The sequence below is a fragment of the Hakea prostrata genome, chromosome 2 (assembly GCF_041222555.1).
Source record: "Hakea prostrata isolate BN-2017 chromosome 2, UWA_Hpros_2, whole genome shotgun sequence".
NCBI lineage: Eukaryota > Viridiplantae > Streptophyta > Magnoliopsida > Proteales > Proteaceae > Hakea > Hakea prostrata.
The window spans coordinates 63,317,712-63,338,077 of NC_142601.1; the positions used below are offsets into that span (position 1 = coordinate 63,317,712).

Sequence of the window (20,366 nt, forward strand, 5' to 3'; positions counted from 1 at the left end):
TGTATATAATATTACTAAAATTGTAAAACAATTAGAGGAGTTACATGAAAATGGCACTTATGCCGATCAAGCGGGTGTTAATTAAAATTGGACTTTACCGCTTTGGCATGTGAACTACCATAAAATAAAAAAGAAAAAAAATCGTACAATATTTTATTTAAGGGTATAAGGAAACAATAAAGATCGAAAAATCGAAACAAAATAAAGTCTTGGGTTTAGAACACAAACAAGAGTGTTATATAAATTTGAAGACAAAATAATTTTAAAGAGGAAAACAACTTTTGGGTTAGAGTATGAATCCCTTCATTCCAATTTCCTCATTCATGCAATTTGTGGCTTTCAAGTTGAAATTGAGTTAATCTTAGTTGTTTGTTGTTTTCTTCTCCAAAATTTTGTTTTGTTTTATTTACTTTTAGTATCCCTTGTCATTCCATTCTAGATTACTAATCTGACGTAAGCTTTTTAATAAACTAAATGATCTACTTTATTTATTAAAAATTTGATCCAACAAAAGCTTTGAGCAAAAAACTAAGAATGATAGATGAATTACAAGATTTCTGCATAAACTTATCTGCATATATGCTTGAACTTCTGCAAGATTTCTATAGAAACTTATCTGAATTTTTACGATAGAGCTTTTGACCTATCCATCAACTGACTAATAATTTATTATACCGAAAGAAAAGACTAAGTATACACAGACACTTCAATAGAATACAATAAAAACTTTTTCTTTGTTTCTCTTTGAATACAATCAACGAGAATCTTGCTTTCACCTTTACTGGCTTTGAAATATTATATAATGTTGAACTTTACATCCCACGGATGAAGCAACTGGCTGGATACCACCAACTGTATTATCATTTGCCTTTAATAACACACAAAGTTGGATGTTGAAAGCAGGTAACCTGGAGGACAAAGTGTAAACTATTTTAATAGAAGATGTATAACATTAAATGAATAGTAGACTTCGATAATTGAAGAAAATTATGAGAATTTTTATATTGTGATGAGTAAGAGATGCATGTTTGTGCAACAGAAAAACATGGATGCTTAGATCAAAGCTAAAAACTTTCTTCTCTGTCACTTCAGTGTCCAGTTTCCCTCTGATACAGGTTTTTCCGTTTTTCAAACTTTAAATTATTATGGAACATATGGGTTTTCATATGAACCATACATTTTTCGGATTTGCCGTTGGATTCCTTTTTTCTACCCAAAAAGAAAAAGGTTGGCTCTTTCTGACATTTTGACTTTGAACAGTAGATCATAAATTTAGGGTAGTTGCGCAATCATCGGAGTTAGATGCTCAAGACTGAAGAGTTGAACCAGTTTTCAAGGTTCGAAAAGGTAAACTAAGATTATGAAGTAGTGGGTGAAGGACTATGGATATGTTAAGTTGTTCTGGAAACTGCTATGTAGTTGAGGGAGATCTGACGATGGAAAGAGTAACACCCGTCTCCAAGAACATTAATTCAAGTTGGGTAAAAGAACAAAGAACAATAATTCAAGAATTGAAATCTAGTTATTCAGTTTCCCAGCGATAAACTACATGCCACAAACATGAATGATCCATAATTCACAGCAAGACGACAAGCCTGGATTGTTTTTTCGGATAGTTTCTGTGTTTCACTTCTTCGTTCATATTCGTAAGATTTCTGTACTATCAAGCATTGCTGTTCTCAAATGCTTGATACAGAACCCTATTTCTCAGGAATTTAAAGGATCTCCAAAATCCACGGATTGACTTTTCTTGTTTGCTCTCTCTTTTTTTCTTTTTTTCTTTTTTCCTGTTAATCTTAGATTTAATGCTGCGGAATCACATTCGAACTGCTTGCAGCGATTGATATCCTACAGTAAGTCTTTCTTAATATTTCTTGTATAATTTAAATCCCATTGCAGAGATCTTCTCTTTTTTCTCTCTGCATTTTAAAGGTATGATCTAGGGGTCCTATGATGGTATTGAATCTTTGAGACCTGATAAATAATTTGATGTCAAATACAAACATTTTCATCTGAGGACTCCGGATGTAATTCTATCTTCTTCTTTTTTCAAAAAAAAATATTTTTTGATCGGTTCATGTAGAAAGATGAAGTATTAAATCTGCGTTAATTGATGGAAATGCAGCCTAGAAAGCTATCCCTGACATCCTTCGAGACCATCTATTCTTTTTTCCTTCCTTGGTTTTTCCCCTATTATTTCAAGTATAGCATTGGCTTTCAACTCAAAATATTCCCTTTCAAAACTCTCCTGGTTCTTCTTTACCGAATGTATTTCACTATTTGAACAGCAAGAACAGCAATAATATCTCTGCAACTGCAAGTGGAAAAACCTCCTCATTGCTCGACTTCCCTGACACTTAGTTTTGAGGCTAATTCTGTGATTCTAAAATAGAGATTGGTTGGTGAAATTTGGAACAAATTTTGAACATGTAATTATCTGGGCGTGGGTTTGTCTTAGATGTTGCAGAAAAGTGCTGCAACTGGTGTTTAAGAGGGTTGAGAGAGTTTTCTGTGAGAGTTGAAAGTTGGAATGTCATGTGACAGTTCCCAATCACGGCTATGAATATATCCAACCAAAATTTCAAAAAACATGAACCAGAAAAGAGAGGAGTTAAATTTACAGATGGCCGAGCAACTTGTTGTCGCATCTCTTCAGGACTATGTGCAAAGAAACACTTACTCCTGCTACATCTATTATCATAAGTGCATAGTTCCGTTCTAAATAAACCCAACTCTAGCCTCCCATGCTAGAGTTTGCATTTGCTTCCAAATGGGCAACCATCTCTCCTTGTGTATTGGAGGCAGGGGAACGGTCGGTAGTGGTGCAACAGTGGATCTCTCCGCCCTTCCTCTCCGTCAACAACGTGGTTTTCATTGACAGTGCACTTCCTAACCATATAATTTTTTTTAATGACAAAATCGGCATTTGTCTGCAATGTACAAAAGAAAATATCAAATTAAAATTTTCTGGGCAATCAAAGCCTTTCGGCTTTTGCTGTTTTTGTAGTAGATGGACTTCATCATTTGATTCTATTCAATCTTTCCCCCCTCATGTGTTCTTGACGAGGTTGTGTAAGTGAGTTGTCTAGGCAGATGTGCAATATATGACCATACATAATATAGCAATGATAGTTTTGTAATTTTGCTGAAATGCATTATAGAAGCCATATCAGTATAATATGTTATATAATACTAGTAATGACCTAATATGAGAAAACCAACATATAATAACTGAATTGTAGGATATAATATGGGCATATTCATAAGAAAATGCAGCAATAAACATTAATTAGTGTAAACTCGTATTAGCGTCAATAGTTTATGTTTCTAGCTTGGACGCCAAAACAGTGTTATAAGTGGTGTCTTGATAATTATGCTATTATTATGGTCTTGAATAGTAAATATGTCCAGGTATCTATATTATCTCCTTATCTTGAGGAAGATTAATGAAGCTCCATGTCTTGTATTTTTTTTTTGTTATAGTAAACGTTCCATTTCAACGTTATAAATTTCTCTAAATATGGGCCTGAATTTTCCCTCGATTGTGGTACAGGTCAAACACCGAATTGATCTATTTTCCTTTGACATCAACCTAGGTTTGATAGATATGAGTGTTGGACCTTTGTTTAACTTGTTTTTGTAGGCATGGGCCTATTCTCTAGGCGACACATTTAGTGTTTAATTCAAGCACGAGAATAGGTTTTTATTTTAGTTTAGTTGATCTAATTATGTAAATTATGGCCCAACTTAAGTTATAAGGTAGAATATATATATATATATATATATCATACTATTAAATCACACTATTATATAAAAGCATGTACTCTTCTTTAGCCGCAAATCTTTTCTTTGATTATAGTAACTTCATTTTTATTCAAATGTCATATTTTGTCCATTAATTTTTTTATATATTTTTTTATTTTTCCTTACAAATTGTTGGTAATACTTTGTGATTTTTTATTTATTTTAATTTATAAATTAAATTAAATTAAAATTTTGAAAGAGAATTTCCTCCCACTGATTTCGTTCTCTTATATCAATCTTTAATAAAGAATTTTTTATTCAAATTAGATATTATTCAAAATAACTCATAAATATTGTTATTTTAAATCCAGCGATTTAATCCCTAATAGAAAAACTTTTTGATTAAATTTCATCATCATTTTTTATCAATCCATCCAATCTCTAATATTCTATCAAAAAAATCAAATTCTATCGTATCATATCATACTATTCATATATATAGATATATATTTTGGTCAAATTCGAATATAGTTTGAGATAGGAATCTTGGAATTCTTTAAGATATGTCTTTTCTTAATAAATAATGAAATTTGGTATTTTTTATTTTTAAGAAATAAGGTCTTATGGATTTATCTCATTCCCCAATTTGAGTTTAGCTTTTTTTTTTTTTTTATTAGAAATTATCAAAATATTCTTGACAGATTAGTTGCCTCAAAAAAAATTATCCTATTTTTATTAAATTCTTTATATCTCAAAAATAAATAAATAATAATAATGATAATTTAAAATCTTTTCTTAAATTTGAATCTCTCCATTTCTATATCAATTTTTTCTATCAGAATCTATTCATCATTCTAAAACTTTCTTATTGTTGACCAAACAATTTAATTTAATTTTATTTATTCTATATATTTTTTAAATAATAATAGAATATGAGTTAAGGTACGAATCTTCATATTTTGTAAGATATATATTTTTCTTAATAAAATAATGAAATGTCGTAAAGACATTAATTAATTATTTTGAAATTCATAGATTAATTATGTTTAGTATGAGGGTGTTCTTATCTATTTTTTTTCAAATTTATACTTCAATATTTTTCTTTCATTTTTTTCTCATATATAGTTGCACGCATAAATTTTTATTTTATATATATATATATAAAGTCCTCTTATCAAATTAACTTTATCCCACGATAATTTCAATATAACTTTACTCCACAATTACAAATTTAGTTAAACTTCAAAGTTATAATTCATAATAAAAAGAATAGTCTAGAAGCACCTAATATATATATATTATAAATACATTACATTTTTTAATTGAAGAATTTAAAAAGTCATTCAATTAATTAAAAATAAATAATATAATCATATTGTTATGATAATAGAAATAAAAATTTACCTAAGATTTTCTTTGTATAAGGTTTTCTAGTATTTCAGTTTCCTTCAGTTTGTCAATCATATTCTTCAAAAAAGATAAATTGAAAATCATTGTGTTGGATTATAACTAAATACATAGAATAACTAGATACAAAAGCCACAATCATTTTTATTATTAATGTGATTTTTGTATGATTATTTATTATCCTCAATCATGCATAATCTATTTCTTAAAAAAAATTGAAAACACATACTAGTCAAAAACTCATACATCCAGAAGCAAATCAATTAACATTTATCCCAACCACTACCCCATGCATTTTTTACAAGTATGGCTGATATGGAAAGAATGATGTTATGTCATTTTTAGTCCCCTGAGGTTTGATGTATGTCATTTTTAGTCTAAATAAATAGACACTTTGCATCTGCCACCCTTGAGGTATCCAATAAAATCAATTAAGGACAAATTGTAATTTTTATGACCAAAATACCCCATATTTATTATACCCCAGTAACTTCCTCTACAAAGCCTTAAGAAAGCCAATCCGAGGTATGAGATGAAAGAAACCACTCTCACTAAGGGAAACAAACTTCACAGTCCCATCCACAAGATCAAATTCACGAATTACCGCTTGAATGTTAACAAAAACTACATGACAGATATCAAGCATAAGCTCAAGGGTTTCAGGTAGGATCTCCCCTCCAACACCAACCGCCAGTCCGAAATCAAATTGGGAATTGGGAAGGTCTGAAGGGTTAATCGGATCACATGTACGAACCCTTTCGAGAACACGATCTTGAAACTCATTAGAATCTGGCTCTGAGGTGAAATAGGCATGGAAGACAGTGTTATAAGAATTGTGTCGTATAAGGGTTTCCAGAATTTCAGTGTATTGACCCACTTTTATCAATAAATTCGTCGCTTTTTCGTTTACTTTTCAGCTTTTGCCTTCTGTTTTCAGTCTATCTAGGGGTGTCAACGGTGCGGTTTGGAGCGGTTTCGGGCTGAAAAATCCCCAGCCCAAACCAGCCCATTTAAAAGATAACAGTTTCGGTGCGGTTTCGGTTTGGTGCGGTTTGGGTTCGGGTTGACTAACGGTTTGGCCTAATGGATTGGATTCGGTTAGGCTAACTGTTTGGATTAAATTAAAAATCAATATTGAAATTTATTTTTATTTTTTCCTCAACTCCAAATCCTAATTTCTCACACACAAAACTACAAAAGATAGAGGATGAAGACTCCAAGAAGATCCAACAATAAGTGATGGCATTAACTTGATCCAAACCACCCTCCACCCTCAAAAAATAAAGAATTTAAATTTTTATATCATTTGTTGACAGTGAAACAGCGTTAACGATTAAGATTTAAGAGTTAAGAGTTATCAATTAAGACTTTTAAATTTTAAAATAATAAAACTAAATGAAATTTGAAAATTAAAAACTTAAGAGTTATCAATTAAGACTTTTAAATTTTAAAATAATAAAACTAAATGAAATTTGAAAATAAAAAAGTTAAAACTTAAAACTTAGACAGTTAAACACTCAACTCTCAAGTCTCAACTACTCAAACTCGAGTCTCAAACACCGAAATTCATGGATCATTAATTACATTTAAACAATACAAAAAAAATTTTAATTACATTTAATATTTTAATTTTATTTATGTAAACGACCAACGGGCTGACGGGCCGCACACGGTCTGGGCCGGGCCAGCCCGAAACCGTTCGGGCTGGGGACCCTCAGCCCAATTACGGCCCATTAAGGATCGGTTCGGGCCGGTTCGGGTTATAACAGGTCGGTTCGGTCCGGTTTTAACGGTTTGGGTTGAGAATTGACACCCCTAAGTCTATCCAATATTTTTTTCTCGATTCCGTTACTCAACTCGATTACATTTTGAATCTCAATTCCCATACAAAATCATCTGGGTCTTATTATCTCGATTGGTTTTGAATTTATCCGGCCGTTCTGACCCAACTGATCAACGGAAAAACCCAAGCAGGTGAAGGAAATTTTCTGAACCAGATAATGTCACAAGAAGTTGGTAAAAAACTAAGAACAGAGTATGACGTCGTCTGTAATGAAGCTAGTGACGCCAAACACGTTGCAGCCTTGTAGGTTTTCTAAGCTGACCACTCTCTGGTTTTCCTATTTCTGGGTTTTCAATAAAAAAATGATTTCAGTTTCCTATTTCTGGGTTTTCAATAAAAAATGATTTCAGTTCCAGATGAGCCCAGACTTGCAATGCAACTGCAAGCCAACAAAAACAGAGAGAGATAGAGAATCAGAGATAGATAGAGACAGAGAAAGAGAGAGATATGGAAATGGGTGAAAGAAGAAGATGACATGTAGCCGACAAGTTACAGAGAAATATGCAGGAAGTGGGAGACAGTACTGGTTTACGTTTCCTTCAATCCTTGTGCGCTGCTCATGCTCTCTGCCCAAAATATTAAATAACTAAGAACCCAAAGTTTTGCTTTCACCCAGAACCCAAAACTGCCAAAAGCACAAAACTGGAAACCAAGAAAACAGAGTTTGAAATAATCACACACCTCTACACCCATTCCATGTGTAGATGAGGTAGGCCTTTCTTTCTTTCTTTCACTCAAGTGGGTGAGGAAACAGAGGCAGTGAGTGATTTGGGAATTGTGATACTTGGAAAACAAACAAGAAATAAAAGGCTGGCTTTTTTATGATAACAAAATCACCATATTAACTTAAGTTCAAAGCTATTTTCAAAAGAAAACAAAAAGACACCCTTCTCTGTTATCATTGCTGCCTTGGTTAGAAAGGGTTTAGGTTCAAGGTCCCTTCATTGACCCTAATAAGAATTTTTTTTTATTTATTTATTTATTTTTTTTTATCTTCTTTTCTTTTCTTTTTTGTGTCTAAGTCTCGGAGATTTATCCAGGCCAGTTTGCACACACTTCGATTACATTCTCAAAGAAATTTTGTTATCTACTAAATTCAAAGTTATAACATTTCCATTGAGAAATATAGATCGTACCACTCTATCAACCTTGAATTGACATCATAATAAGACTTTGTAATTGTTGTAGAACTGGACAAAGTTTTGGTCCCAATAATCACTAACAATTTTGGAGATTTTGATTTTATAGCTATAAATATTGCCCAAGGTGGTAGATTTCTTTGGTTTAATACCAATTTTGTTGACTTTGAAAATAGAGCAAATTACATGGCACCCATTATATTTGAGGTAAAACTAATGATTAGAAACTATTAGTTTAAAAATAAATTAAATGACACTCACATGCATACTTACAAATTATACACAATTAATTTGTTTTAGATGTCAGATAAAATTACATAAAAACCTCTAGTATGTTAAGTTTTTTCAAACATTGACATTTCTCTCTCTCTCATATCTTCGCCGACCTCTCTCTACAACGATTTGAAATTATAGTGTTACTCCAGCAACTCCAGTGTTGAGTGGCAATGGTGTTAGTAACCCCAACAAGCTCACTTCAAGATCTCACTTCACCTTCTCAGTTAATTCGGTTCTAGAGATTGGTAGCTCTTGGCAAGTTTATCTGGGTCTTGGACTAGTGATTCTAAAAAATATGTTGAATCAAAACATGATTTTAATCTAACACCGACTGGATTTCACTGAAACTCTCATTGAATGTCTTCCACACCTTGGAATCACTCTTGATATTATCTTTTCAATCATCTTCAACAGCACCATGGCGGCGGCTACGAAGGATATCGAAACCCTAGAAAACAAACAAATAGTTTCCCAAAGATGTCGGAGAGATAATCATGGATGATTGATTATGATCTGGAAGGAGTAGATCTTGATCCTAAAGACTTCAAAAGCTCAGTTCCTCTCAAAAAGATTCTGACCAGCGATGTATTTGAAGCTTTAAGGACTGGAGATGTGGAGAGACTTTGATACCTACTTGAATCAGGGGTAAACGTTAATGCCAGGGATCAATGGGATTCTGTTGCTCTATAAATGTCAACTTGATTTAGAGGAAAATACAAAATTACTCTCGAATTAAAAAAAAATTAGAGAAACGATAAGAAAATCAAAGTTAAAATTGATCAAAGAACTGAGAAGAAAAAGGGCAATCTGCTTCCAAGAAACAATTGAGAGTATGTCCGATGGATTTTTCTCATCGAAAGTCTTACGTTGGTGACAATTCCAAGCCCTGGCTGGAAATCTGCTTCAAAGTTTAAATCTAGAAAACTTTAGGCTTCTTCACCAGAGCCTTCGGTTTCGAGAAAATGGATCGAAAACAACTTCGATGATTCTTATCCTAGCATAAATTGGAGGTGAAACTCTTGAAATATTTAAACTCCGATAAGGGAAAAACTGGGCAATTGGGCGATTTCTAAAGGATCTTTTGTTCTAAATTGTTTTCCACGATTTTTTTTATTAGCTTGCTTTAAATTATGTAGTTTAAGTTTGTTCATTCAGAAGGAGTACACGCTTCACCTCGTCCTTAAATTGAGGGAAAGGATGCAGATCTTCATTAAAGCCCTCATCGAAAAGAGGTAGAAGATGGGTGACCCTCCTAAGGGTTGGGTTGGATTATCTTAAATGAATGAAGCAGGGTAAGGGTATTTGAGTAATTTCACAACTCATTTTAACAACACATTTAATTATGAGTAATTTGTAATTATGTATGTGGGTGCCATGTAATTTATTGAAACAATAGTGAGTAAGGACTTTGCTTCAGTCCTGTGTATTTAATGTTTAAGACTGTCAAACGAATCATTTGGGTCTGTTAGATCGAGATTTCTATTCAGTGGAACAAAATCTTGCTTGGCCTTCATGCACATGACTCAAAATTTTTTGTAGTGAGTAATCACTAGTTTTATCCCAAATATAGGATTAAATATAGTGGACGTTGTTAGGGATAATGGATGTACAACCATAAATCCAAGCAAAGCCCACAAGAGAGAAAAAGAATTTCACTATTTTTAGGAAACATCACACCACTCTCACACCTACAAAGTGTTACCCTTTGCTTGTCTCCAATCCTTATCCTCAGGATGGGTTCCCCAATCCCTTACAAAAATTGATTCCTTAATCCCCTACAGGGATTGATTCCCCGATCCCTACCAGAGATTGATGCCAATAAGTTATCACACTGAGACTATTTATAGGAAAACCTAAAACCATAATCCCAATGTAATTACAATTTTATCCTAATACTAGTAATTGACCCAAATCTTGTTTCAATTACAAATACAACAAAAATCATAATTATATGAACCCACAGAATACAAGACATTCAAACCCAACAGACATCATGTAACTTGTTCTAAACAATATCACAAGATAATAAGTAAAGAATAAAGACATGAAATGGTATAACTTCTCTCGATAGGCATGAGCGCTCTTCAATGATGGAAGTGTATGAATTATCTGAAGAAAAAAAACGAAAGAGAAAAAGAAAAGAAAAGAAAAGAAGAAAGAAAGAAAAGAACTAAGGAGACACTAGTAGGATGTGCGGAAATTTTATGTTAGCACTTTTTTTTTTTTTTTTTTGAAAATTTTAAATACTAATACCAGATTGACTGTTAGGTGAAATAGAAACGCAACAATGATGGCCCAGGCTCACTGGCTAGGCTTTCTCTCTTTCTTCACTTTGTCTTTGTAATTTATTCTTACCTTTCTTTCCTTAACTCTCATGTCCCACCCATCTTACATCTGAAGACATGATTTCTAATACTAGAAGTAGAGTTTTTATTATAAGCATGAGTAAAAGAATCATAATAAAGCAAGTAATCTTTATGTTTCAAACCCCAACTGGAAGAAAGTTGTAACTATTCTATGTAATTTCTTCAACCAGAAGTATAAAGTTCAGGTTCTGGGTTTTGAGACTGATTTGAATTAGTTGGTGAGTCTTGAGAAGAAAATAATTTCTTGTAATCCATGAATTCATCCAATAGGCAGCTCAAATAATCATAAGATTGTCACATGAGAAGTGTCTCTGGATGATTTTTTTCCTCACATTACATAATTTCTCGGTCTTGTTTCTATATTTTATGAAAGAAGGAGAGATAAAGCAATTTGCCACGTAACCACATAATGGATAAAGGAGCACAAAAAGGTCATTTCAAATATTATCACTATATTTGAGAACTCACCTACGCTAATGTGTACCGGGTCATTTAATAAACTAAATGGAGGTACATGGAGGTACATAGAGCGTAGGTTTACTATGGGATGGTCAAGTCAAAGACATACAAAAATGAGACGCGGCATCAAGACAACTAATGAAGTATCTACTAGAAGCCACTTGGGAGGTGATACAAATGGCACAAAAAGAGGAAATCAGGCTTTGGCGACTGGAGACTGTTGTATACACAGGGGTATGAAGCTAAATCAATTCCATTAGTATTTGGTGACGCTGTTGTCGGTGAGGCTTTGGGAATCAGGCACAGTTTATGGACAGCAATTGAAGAAGGATGGCTGCAGATCATAATTGAAACAGATTGTGACTCGGTGGTGCAGTTACTTCATCGCCCATCACTCCCTGTGCCAACCAACTTGCTGAACATCATCGCTGATATACGTCATTTAGCACTTGCACCCATTTCTTGTATCTTCTCTTTTATTCAAAGGGTGGCCAACACTGTGGCTCATACCTTGGCCAAGGAGGCCCAGACGCTTGAGACGGCGTTAGCCTGGCCACTATCCACTAACTGGTTGAAGGAGCATGTTCCTCACTCAGTTCCTCTGTCTCCCTTTACTTAATCTATCTTTATACCAAAAAAAAAAAACAAGTAGTTAAAAACTTGTATTCAATCTATATTTATGTCCATTTAGAATAATCTAGTTAAGAAAATAACTATCCGATTATCATCCGAATCCAACAGAATCCATCCGAAAACCGATAGGATATTATCCGAATTCGTCTGAATATAATAGGATACAGATATGGATATACTATTACCCGATCTGAATCCGATCTGTTTACACCCCTAGATGTACCTAAAAATTGATTCTTCAGACTATCACATGAACATACAGGACTATTATGAAATGAAACTATGTGTCACTCTAGTGTAACCATTGTGTTTAATATCTATATATTTTTATCTTTATCATAAATAAAAAATGGAAGTAAAAAAGTATACCGAGTGCAAAACCTAATTTCTAACCTTTTCTGGAAATCTTAAAATTAACCAAATATCAAATTCTTGTTGGAAACATCCGGATTCATTTATTTATCTTTAAGACTAATAAAAGGGTACAATTTATAATGGAGTTGGGAGAATAATGAGGTGGGGAGTGAGCACCATGAAGTGGGTAGGTAGCTACACTCTTTGAAAGTGCAGTAAGTTATGAATTTTCTTTAGATGAGAAAGGAAAATTTATAAATTAATCACATGTACAGAGGTCAGTAGCACTGTAGCAGTAAGTTCTGAATTGTAAAAGAAACAAATGGTTCTCAAATTCCCACAAGAAACAGAGTAAACGAGTGACAAACAGACAAAGAAGAAAGTAGCATAAAAGTAGACCTGTCAAGTCACGGTTCCTTTTTATTGTAGTCTTCACTATTTCATATTGTCATATCACATCACACCTGAGTCGCTTCGCTATTTCTTTTTATTTCCAGCTTGAAAAGTTCGCCCTTTCTCCAAATTCCAGACTTCAAGTACCCCAGTCTGAATCCAACTGTTTTCTCCTTCATCTGACTTTGAGTGCTTCTGTCTCTCTCCTCAGAGTATTATTTTGAGATTTTCTTTAGATTTTTGTTTTCTCATCACTTGGTGCTGTCTACTCTTACACTGTAAAACTGTATTTTTTTCACCCATTTTTACAGTTTTTAATTGTTTAGGCATTGGACCCCATGTGGGTTTGATTGGGCTGTTGCTGATAAGAACAACTGAGGAAGAATCTGTTGAAGAACCTCCAATGCAACCATTTCACCAATAGCGCCACCGTAGTTTTCCCTTCTTCCTTGTTTTGGTGCAGAGTGATAGTTCAATCCTGAGTAGACTACAGAAGAAATGACTAAAGATGAAGACTTTAAGCTCCTCAAGATACAGGTCTCTCTCTCTCTCTCTCTCTCTCTCTCTCTCTCTCTCTCTCTCTGCCTGTCTTTTGAGGCTCTTTGTTTTTTAAGATGACAAAGTTGGGCATGGTCTTTTCCTTACTGAAATTTTGCTTCTTGTTTGTTTTTGGATTTGGGTTTTCTCTTTGTTTCCTTTTGACAGACTTGTGTTCTCAGAGTGAACCTACATTGTGACGGATGTAGGCAAAAAGTGAAGAAACTCCTCCAGAGAATCGAAGGTAAAAATACTTTCACACTTTAAATGGCTTCTAACCTCCGTTTCCTGTTCCTATTTTCCTGCATTTTGGCTCTAAACTTTGAAAACCACTATCATTTTCATTTTTCTTTTCGAGGAGCTTGTGATTTGTTAGTTTGCAGTTGTAAAATATAGGAGAGAGGACTCTTCCTCTGGTGTAGACCTTGCTTGAATTTTGTTTGACATGGAAAGTGAAAAAGAAGAGGATTTGTTGACTGATGCTGTATGTTAAATAGTCTCACCTGTACTTCTGTAACATATGAGTTGATTGCTCTGTCTTGAGCTGTGGAACTGAAAAATCTGCAGTTGCTTTAAAAGCTGAGAGGTAGAGAACAGTGTAACGTTACAATAACGTCCTTTTTTGGGGGAGTAAGTTACAACATCAAAATGCTGTTTCTTCTTCTAATCACTGTACTACTATTCATCTTGTGTTTTAGTTTGTATCAGTCCTGCTTATTTCTTTTGCTCTGTTTCAGGTGTTTTTACAGTAAACATTGATGCAGAGCAACAGAAGGTCACAGTCTCAGGAATTGTAGATCCTGCAACTTTGATTAAGAAGCTGGTCAGAGCTGGTAAGCATGCAGAGATTTGGTCTGCGAAATCCAACAATAACCAGAAACAACAGCAAACAAATTGCATCAAAGATGATAAGAATGGCAAAGATCAGAAGCAGGGTATGATGAACGGTCTCAAGGCCTTCGGTAATCAGCATAAGTTCCCAGCATTTAATTTAGAAGAGGATGAAATTGATTATGATGATGATGATGATTTTGAAGAAGGGTTACGTTTGCTCCAAGAGAAAGCTCATTTGGGTTTGCTCGGACAGCAAGGCAATATGTTGGCTAATGCTAAGAAAAATGGTGCAGGGCCCCCCAACAATGGCAAAATGAACAATGGAGCAAATGGACAAGCTGGAAAGAAAGATGGTGGTGGTGGTGGCAACGGTGGAGGAATCCCTAATCAGAATATGGTTGGGAAGGGTGGAATGGATCAGAAGAACATGGCAGCTGCGAAGATGAATGCCGCCGCCCATTTGGGTGGTGGGCATGGAAATGCCGGTGACTTTAAAAAGGGTAATGACATCAATGCTTTGTTAGCGGGGCTTAATGCTCATGGCCAAGGTTCTGGTGTTGGCTTTGGAGGTAATGGATTAGGTTTTCAAACCCAGATGAACAATAACTTCCAAGGATCATCTGCTGGATTCCCAGCTGGTGGGTTTGCGGCAGGTGGACACCATCCATCAGCCATGACGAACAACTTGCAGGGTTACCAGTTTAATCATCCATCATCATCAGCTATGAACATGCAGAACAGGAATAACATCAATCTGATGATGAATGAGGCAAGGAAAATGCAGCCCCAAATGATGTACAACAGGGCTCCTACCATTACTCCTAGCACTGGCTATTACTATGACTACAACAGCCCATATTCTTACCCTAACACTTACCCATATCCTCCTTACACTTGCCCCACACCGCAGCCAGACAACAGTGTTTCTTCTAACTCTGAAACTCATATGTTTAATGATGATGAAAACTCAAACAGCTGTGTTGTTATGTAAGGCAAATGTGGTCCATTTGAGAGAGGTAGCATGCGGGTTGTCTCTACTCTCTAGTTAGGTATCTTCTTTCTTGTTACCTTTTCCTTAATGGGTTTTAGCTGTCTTAAAAGAATGTTTTGATCCGCTTTTGCAAATGTTTGGCTTGTTTGTCTTTAATCCTTGTTTGTTTCTCATTCCCAATGTTTCTGTGCTCTTTGTTCATGGTTTTTGTTGATCAAAAGGTCTGAGTCAACTTATTGATTGAATGGGTTTGTAAGTTTGGTGAAGGGGGCAGGTTTTCTTCACGTGCGCTGTTTGAATTATTGTCTTTGATTCGGTGGGAGATTAGGGAATTGTGTGGACTGGAAGTTGCACTTCTTTGACTCTTGTCTGGTTGATAGTTTTAGGAAAGCCCAAAACCAAAAGGGGGGATTCCAAGTGATAAGAGGAAAGAGTCCCCAGCCCAGAACGCGCGCATCTGCTTCTGCTTTGCATCTGTGTCTTTCAATTCCATACTTGTGTAACTGCACTCTCTAAATCTGTTTTCCTGGTCATCGTTAAAATCTACAGGTGTTCTGATTCTGCCCATCTTTCCTTCTAGCTCTGTTGTCGGATATCTTCCGTCTCCCCCATCTATAGGGGTTTCAATGGGGTTCTAATTTCATGAATTAAGACCAGGATTGGACCAATCCAATAAACTTGTTGATTTCAAATCTAAGATTCCTCTTAACTTATCTGAGAATATATATATATATATGCTTTTCAAAAAATTTCAGGTAACTCTTCCAGTTCTGCTGGATCTGATCACTAGCACAAGTGATGTGTCCGATTGGACCAGTTCCATACCAATAAGCTGTTAGGGGAGCTGGTTTTGATTGTTGGTGAGACAGCTCCTTTCCCAGTATCGTTTCTAGTACAAAATTGACTGACATCCCAGCCCATATCTACCCTGAGGCTTTTCTCCCTGCCCTTCTTTCTTTCATATTGACCACTTCAAGAATCAATTGTCATGATTACCTACTCATTTGTAATAAAAGTACTGAAATGCTGTCAGCCAACAAGAGACTCATCTCACCATCAAACGAGGCAGTGGGTGTAAACAATTCTCTTCACCTTCATATGCCCTGTCAGCGTGAGTTTATATGAGTACTTGTAGCTTGTGTTCTCTCTTCTCTGGGGTAAATACCTGTAGCCATTTTGAAGATAAATGAGAAACAGGGCGAGTGAAAAAGGAAATGTATTGTTTTTGCCAACAAATTTGAAGGAAATGCCTCGCAATATTCAAGATTCAATACAAAAACTGGTTGATTCATTTAATAGGGAACAAATGTGATCATCAACGTTACTGTTTTTCTACAATATGAAATCCATTTCTTTCCAGAAGCAAGCACTGAGTGGATCAAGATACATAAACACATTGAAGAGGGGCAATTCAATGTTCGATTAAAGCCTATCTCCTCCCCCAGCCCCCTCCCCCATGCATGGGATAAACTCTCAACAAATAAAACCAATGCTATTATTGCCCAACTCCAGAGTTTCGCCTGATCTGTTGCCACACTCTACTGTGGAATCAACCTCCATACTCGCACACATGCATCTTCTCCTGCACTCACCAGACTGGACTCATCTGTGAAGGCCACTCCGTTAACACCACCCAAGTGAGCACCTTTAATGGTTACTCGACTTGAAGCAGGCTTATCAATTTCGTACATGATAACGCATGTGTCAAGCGATCCAGTTGCAACTCTAGTGTTATCCGGGGACCAAGCCAGACAATTTATACGGGCAGTATGGAACAGCATGTTTTTAAGCTTCACCTGAAAAAGATCAGTTGTCATAAATAAGAATACAATGTCTCTGTTTCAAGGAACCAGATAATTCACATCTAAAAGTATGATCAATATGTCATGTGCCAATGTGACTTCTCTAATATTTCTTCTCTTCTTGAATTGAGGGTTGCAAATCTTTTCGTCCTTGGCAATGAAAAAAGGATTAATTAGAGGACAAAAGGAGGAATGGAAACGACCCAGGTAACCAAGGAAATAGAAGAACATAAACAGGAATGCAACGGATTATCATAATCCCACCCCAACTTAACCCAAAAAAAGTTTAAAGAGAGAGAATGAAAAAGGGAAAACAATCTACAGCAAGGAAATGCAGCAACAGAAAACACAGAACACAAAAGACAATAAAATGCAGCCAACAAGCTTCAAGATCAGATGAGCAGCATCCCCCTTTTATTCTCCCAAATCATTTTCAAGATCATATGTTATTGATGACTTCACAAATAACAAACCATTTGAAGGAGGGAGAAGATAAAATAAGATCTGTTGGCACATGATGTAGAAACAAGATTAGAGAGCTGCAAAGAACCCATACACCATCCCAATGAGAATGGGTAAATGAGGACACAAATAAAATAAGAATATCAACAACATAAAGATACCACCTCTTACCAGGCTCCTATCTGTGATTACCAGATTTGCTCACTAAAAGTTTGAGATTTGGAAGTTCTTCTCCTTCCACTAGTTGTAGTACTCTTAGACCATCAATCACAATTCCATCCCCAGCATATTCCCTAACAAAATTTTCAGTATATGATGGCTTTTGACTTCTCACTAAGTTGAAGAATAATTTTTCTCTCAGGTTTTCCATCTAAAAATATATTTCCCCTAGTTACTTCTAGTGGACTAATACTTCAGGATTCAAAGACCGGTATTGTACACCAGATTAGTGGCTGCTGATCAAGTCGAACAACCCTGATCTTCAGCCAATTTGCATGGATGTCAGCTTTGATCCAGTCAATAATCTTGATTGGCTCAGAATCCTTGAAATCATAGTCATGATCATTTTGAAAGATCACAAGCATTCTGCAACAACTAATGATACTGTGATCAACCTCATAAAGCAATTATAGCACCACCAACACTTTCAATGAGCACTTACGGCATCTATATTTATCTAATTCAAGATTAGAATCAGAGTTTCTTCCATTGGAGAAAGCTCAAATAAAGAAAATATGATGCTGTAGATATACCATTCAGAGCTTATTGTCAAAGAACGAGAGCAATACAAAGATGAAACTAAATTGGTGGTTTTTCGTTACCTCTCGAGACACAGAGTCCCAAACAACAGCTTCTCGATTAAGATCCCCCGAAGCAAACATAGAAGCATCAGGGGAGTAATGTATGACACTTATGGCACCCCGGTGCTTCTCAAGAACAGTTTCTTCAGTAAGTGTATCACCTTTGATAGAATACACATGCAGTTTACCATCCTGTCCACCCACAACAGCTTCACTCCCATCCGGTGAAATTGATGCTGCAGTTACAGAAAACCCAAGGTTGACTTTTGAAACTACTTCTGATCCACGAAGTAGAACAACTCCTGAATCAGTTGAAATCAAAGCAAGTTCAGGACACTTAAACGCAAGGTTCAGGTCCTTGGGCTGACTGCCAACATCAATGGATGATGCCTCTCCACATTGATCCCCAAGCAAAGGAATCCTCATTACCTTATTTTTGCAGGGAAAGGAAAATAATGAAGTCATGGAAATAGAAGTATTAACAATGAAGCTTGTGGTACAGACTATGATGATGACTTCAATAGAAAAAAAAAGAAAGAAAAAGAATAAGATGAAATATTATATATGAATGCAGAGAGATTTGCTTCCAAATAGTAGAAAGCTTGTAATGACATGCATTTGCATTTTGTGAAGCCATGCTTAATATATGATCCTATCTTATAGATGCGGATATCACTGAAAAAGTTGGAAGAACAGGAAATACCATATTTTGCTTTATAAAAGGGTTTCAAATCCATATGATAAGGGCAAACTAGCAACACTTCCATCATCCAGTAGGGGTTGTATGAAAGGATTCAATCATACTAGTAACATCAAAATACCAGTTTCCTTCTAAAGCAGAAATATGGTAAGTCAACTATGTGTAATCAGATAAATTTGAACCTTCTTGAGGTAATACATATTTTCACAAAAGTAAAGAAAATATTAGGGTTTGAGATGGTTTATCTAGGAAGTTGCAATTCCATATGTTTGGGACTTGAAGTTACAAATAGATGCCCATGATATATGTGGTCCTCATAGTTTGGTTTCCATTACTTTAGCAACAAAAATCACCTCACCAAACAATATTGCTTCTGAGAGAGCACTCAGAGAGATATTGTGATGACATTAAAATTCCTTACTAAAATGCATGACAAATATGAAAGTTAATAAAGGAAAAATTTTAGCCGTGACAAAGTTTCCCATATGTCTCCTCTAAGAAAAAGCAATGACTTTTTTCCCCCAGCGGATTTAGAGTTAAACCATACGCTTTCAAAAAGGCAAGGCATTAATGCAGAAATCTAGATTCAGGCTTGTGGTGGGGCACATACAAAAAAGAAAGCCCGCTATGATGCAGTCCCAAAGCCCCAATTTAATGAGGGCCACTTCATACAATTTTTTTTAAAAGAACCAACTCATATGGGGCCAAGAAAGGGTTTCTTGAAATTCCAGTCATGGACTGGTGATGATATCAACTGGATTTAACTAGTGACCTTTGAACTTCCTGGTTGGGTTAATTGAAATGAAGTTGTATCAAAGCTGATGGGGTGTTGGTTTTGGAGAAATTTAGAAGGTGGAGTATCTGGTGGGATTGGAAAGGTTTCGGAGACATAGGATGAAAAGTTATAGGAATAGGGCAAAACTTGGAGGAGACGTAAGTAATGATACAAGGATATGATCCCCCAAGTTTGGCTTGGGTTTGGATGGTTAAATTAAAAGACATGAGGGTTCTTGTTATAGGGGTATGAGGGAGTACGAAAATTCAACAAAATATTTATGTCTTGAAATCAGAAGGTACGAATGGAGTCAATATGGGATCTAAGGTCACTAGGGCTGGGGGGATGATGTACCTAAGGTGTGGGACAAATCTAACAGTTACATAGGCGTTGATTTGACCTTGAATTTTGGGTGTCATGTGAACTACTAAAATTCAAGGAAATTCAAGAAAAATAGAAAAGAAAAAAAAAAATTGTGATAGGAAAAGGGGATTGATGTAGGCTGCCAGTGATAGCTGAATGGAGCCTTAAGGATGGAATACTGAGATGGACAATTAAGGCTGAACTTTAAACTTCAACCACTTGTAGGTATCAAGGCTTGCTTTCACCTTAGAACCTTTCTCAGCCTTGGATCTATAGATCCCAATCGATAGAACTAGGACTTACTGTAGACTGGTTCGTTTATAGTAGTGGTAGTTTGGTCTATTTCCTCAGTTTATTATTGTTACTTGTTTCCCAAGTAAGGGCATTTTTGTAATATTGTATTTTTCATAACATTATAAATAAAAGGCTTAGGAATCACATTGATTCTTTCAAGCTATTCTATCATAGTCGACTCTCACAACACTTAC

At 35.3% G+C, this 20,366-nt stretch overlaps 2 protein-coding genes and 1 non-coding gene across 3 annotated transcripts in view; 2 read left to right on the forward strand and 1 right to left on the reverse strand.

Moving 5' to 3' along the window:
- The first annotated feature begins 1,946 nt into the window (after positions 1-1,946).
- Positions 1,947-2,020, forward strand: LOC149025611 (small nucleolar RNA R66). The gene has a single exon (XR_016171940.1). It is a non-coding gene; the product is annotated as a small nucleolar RNA R66 (small nucleolar RNA).
- A 10,711-nt stretch (positions 2,021-12,731) lies between these two features.
- LOC149025612 (uncharacterized) lies at positions 12,732-15,748 on the forward strand. The gene is made up of 3 exons (XM_089145812.1): positions 12,732-13,151; positions 13,320-13,395; positions 13,889-15,748. Exons 1-3 carry the CDS (start codon positions 13,113-13,115, stop codon positions 14,974-14,976), a joined length of 1,203 nt encoding a protein of 400 aa, XP_089001938.1. The 5' UTR covers positions 12,732-13,112; the 3' UTR covers positions 14,977-15,748.
- A 258-nt stretch (positions 15,749-16,006) lies between these two features.
- Positions 16,007-20,366, reverse strand: part of LOC149025613 (actin-interacting protein 1-2-like) — a 45,622-nt gene continuing 41,262 nt past the window's right edge. Inside the window, exons 5-7 of the mRNA XM_089145811.1 lie at positions 18,062-18,469; positions 16,142-16,772; positions 16,007-16,079 (exon numbers count right to left, since the gene is read on the reverse strand). Of these exons, the coding sequence (XP_089001937.1) occupies positions 16,515-16,772; positions 18,062-18,469 (666 nt within the window). The 3' untranslated portion in view covers positions 16,007-16,079; positions 16,142-16,514. The remainder of the gene's footprint in view (positions 16,080-16,141; positions 16,773-18,061; positions 18,470-20,366) is intronic.

Excerpts from the sequence above, each read along its gene's own strand:
- LOC149025612 (XM_089145812.1), top strand. The coding sequence starts at position 13,113 with ATGACTAAAGATGAAGACTTTAAGCTCCTCAAGATACAG. Across the intron at positions 13,152-13,319 it reads TTAAGCTCCTCAAGATACAG|ACTTGTGTTCTCAGAGTGAA; the intron begins GTCTCTCTCTCT and ends TCCTTTTGACAG. Across the intron at positions 13,396-13,888 it reads ACTCCTCCAGAGAATCGAAG|GTGTTTTTACAGTAAACATT; the intron begins GTAAAAATACTT and ends GCTCTGTTTCAG.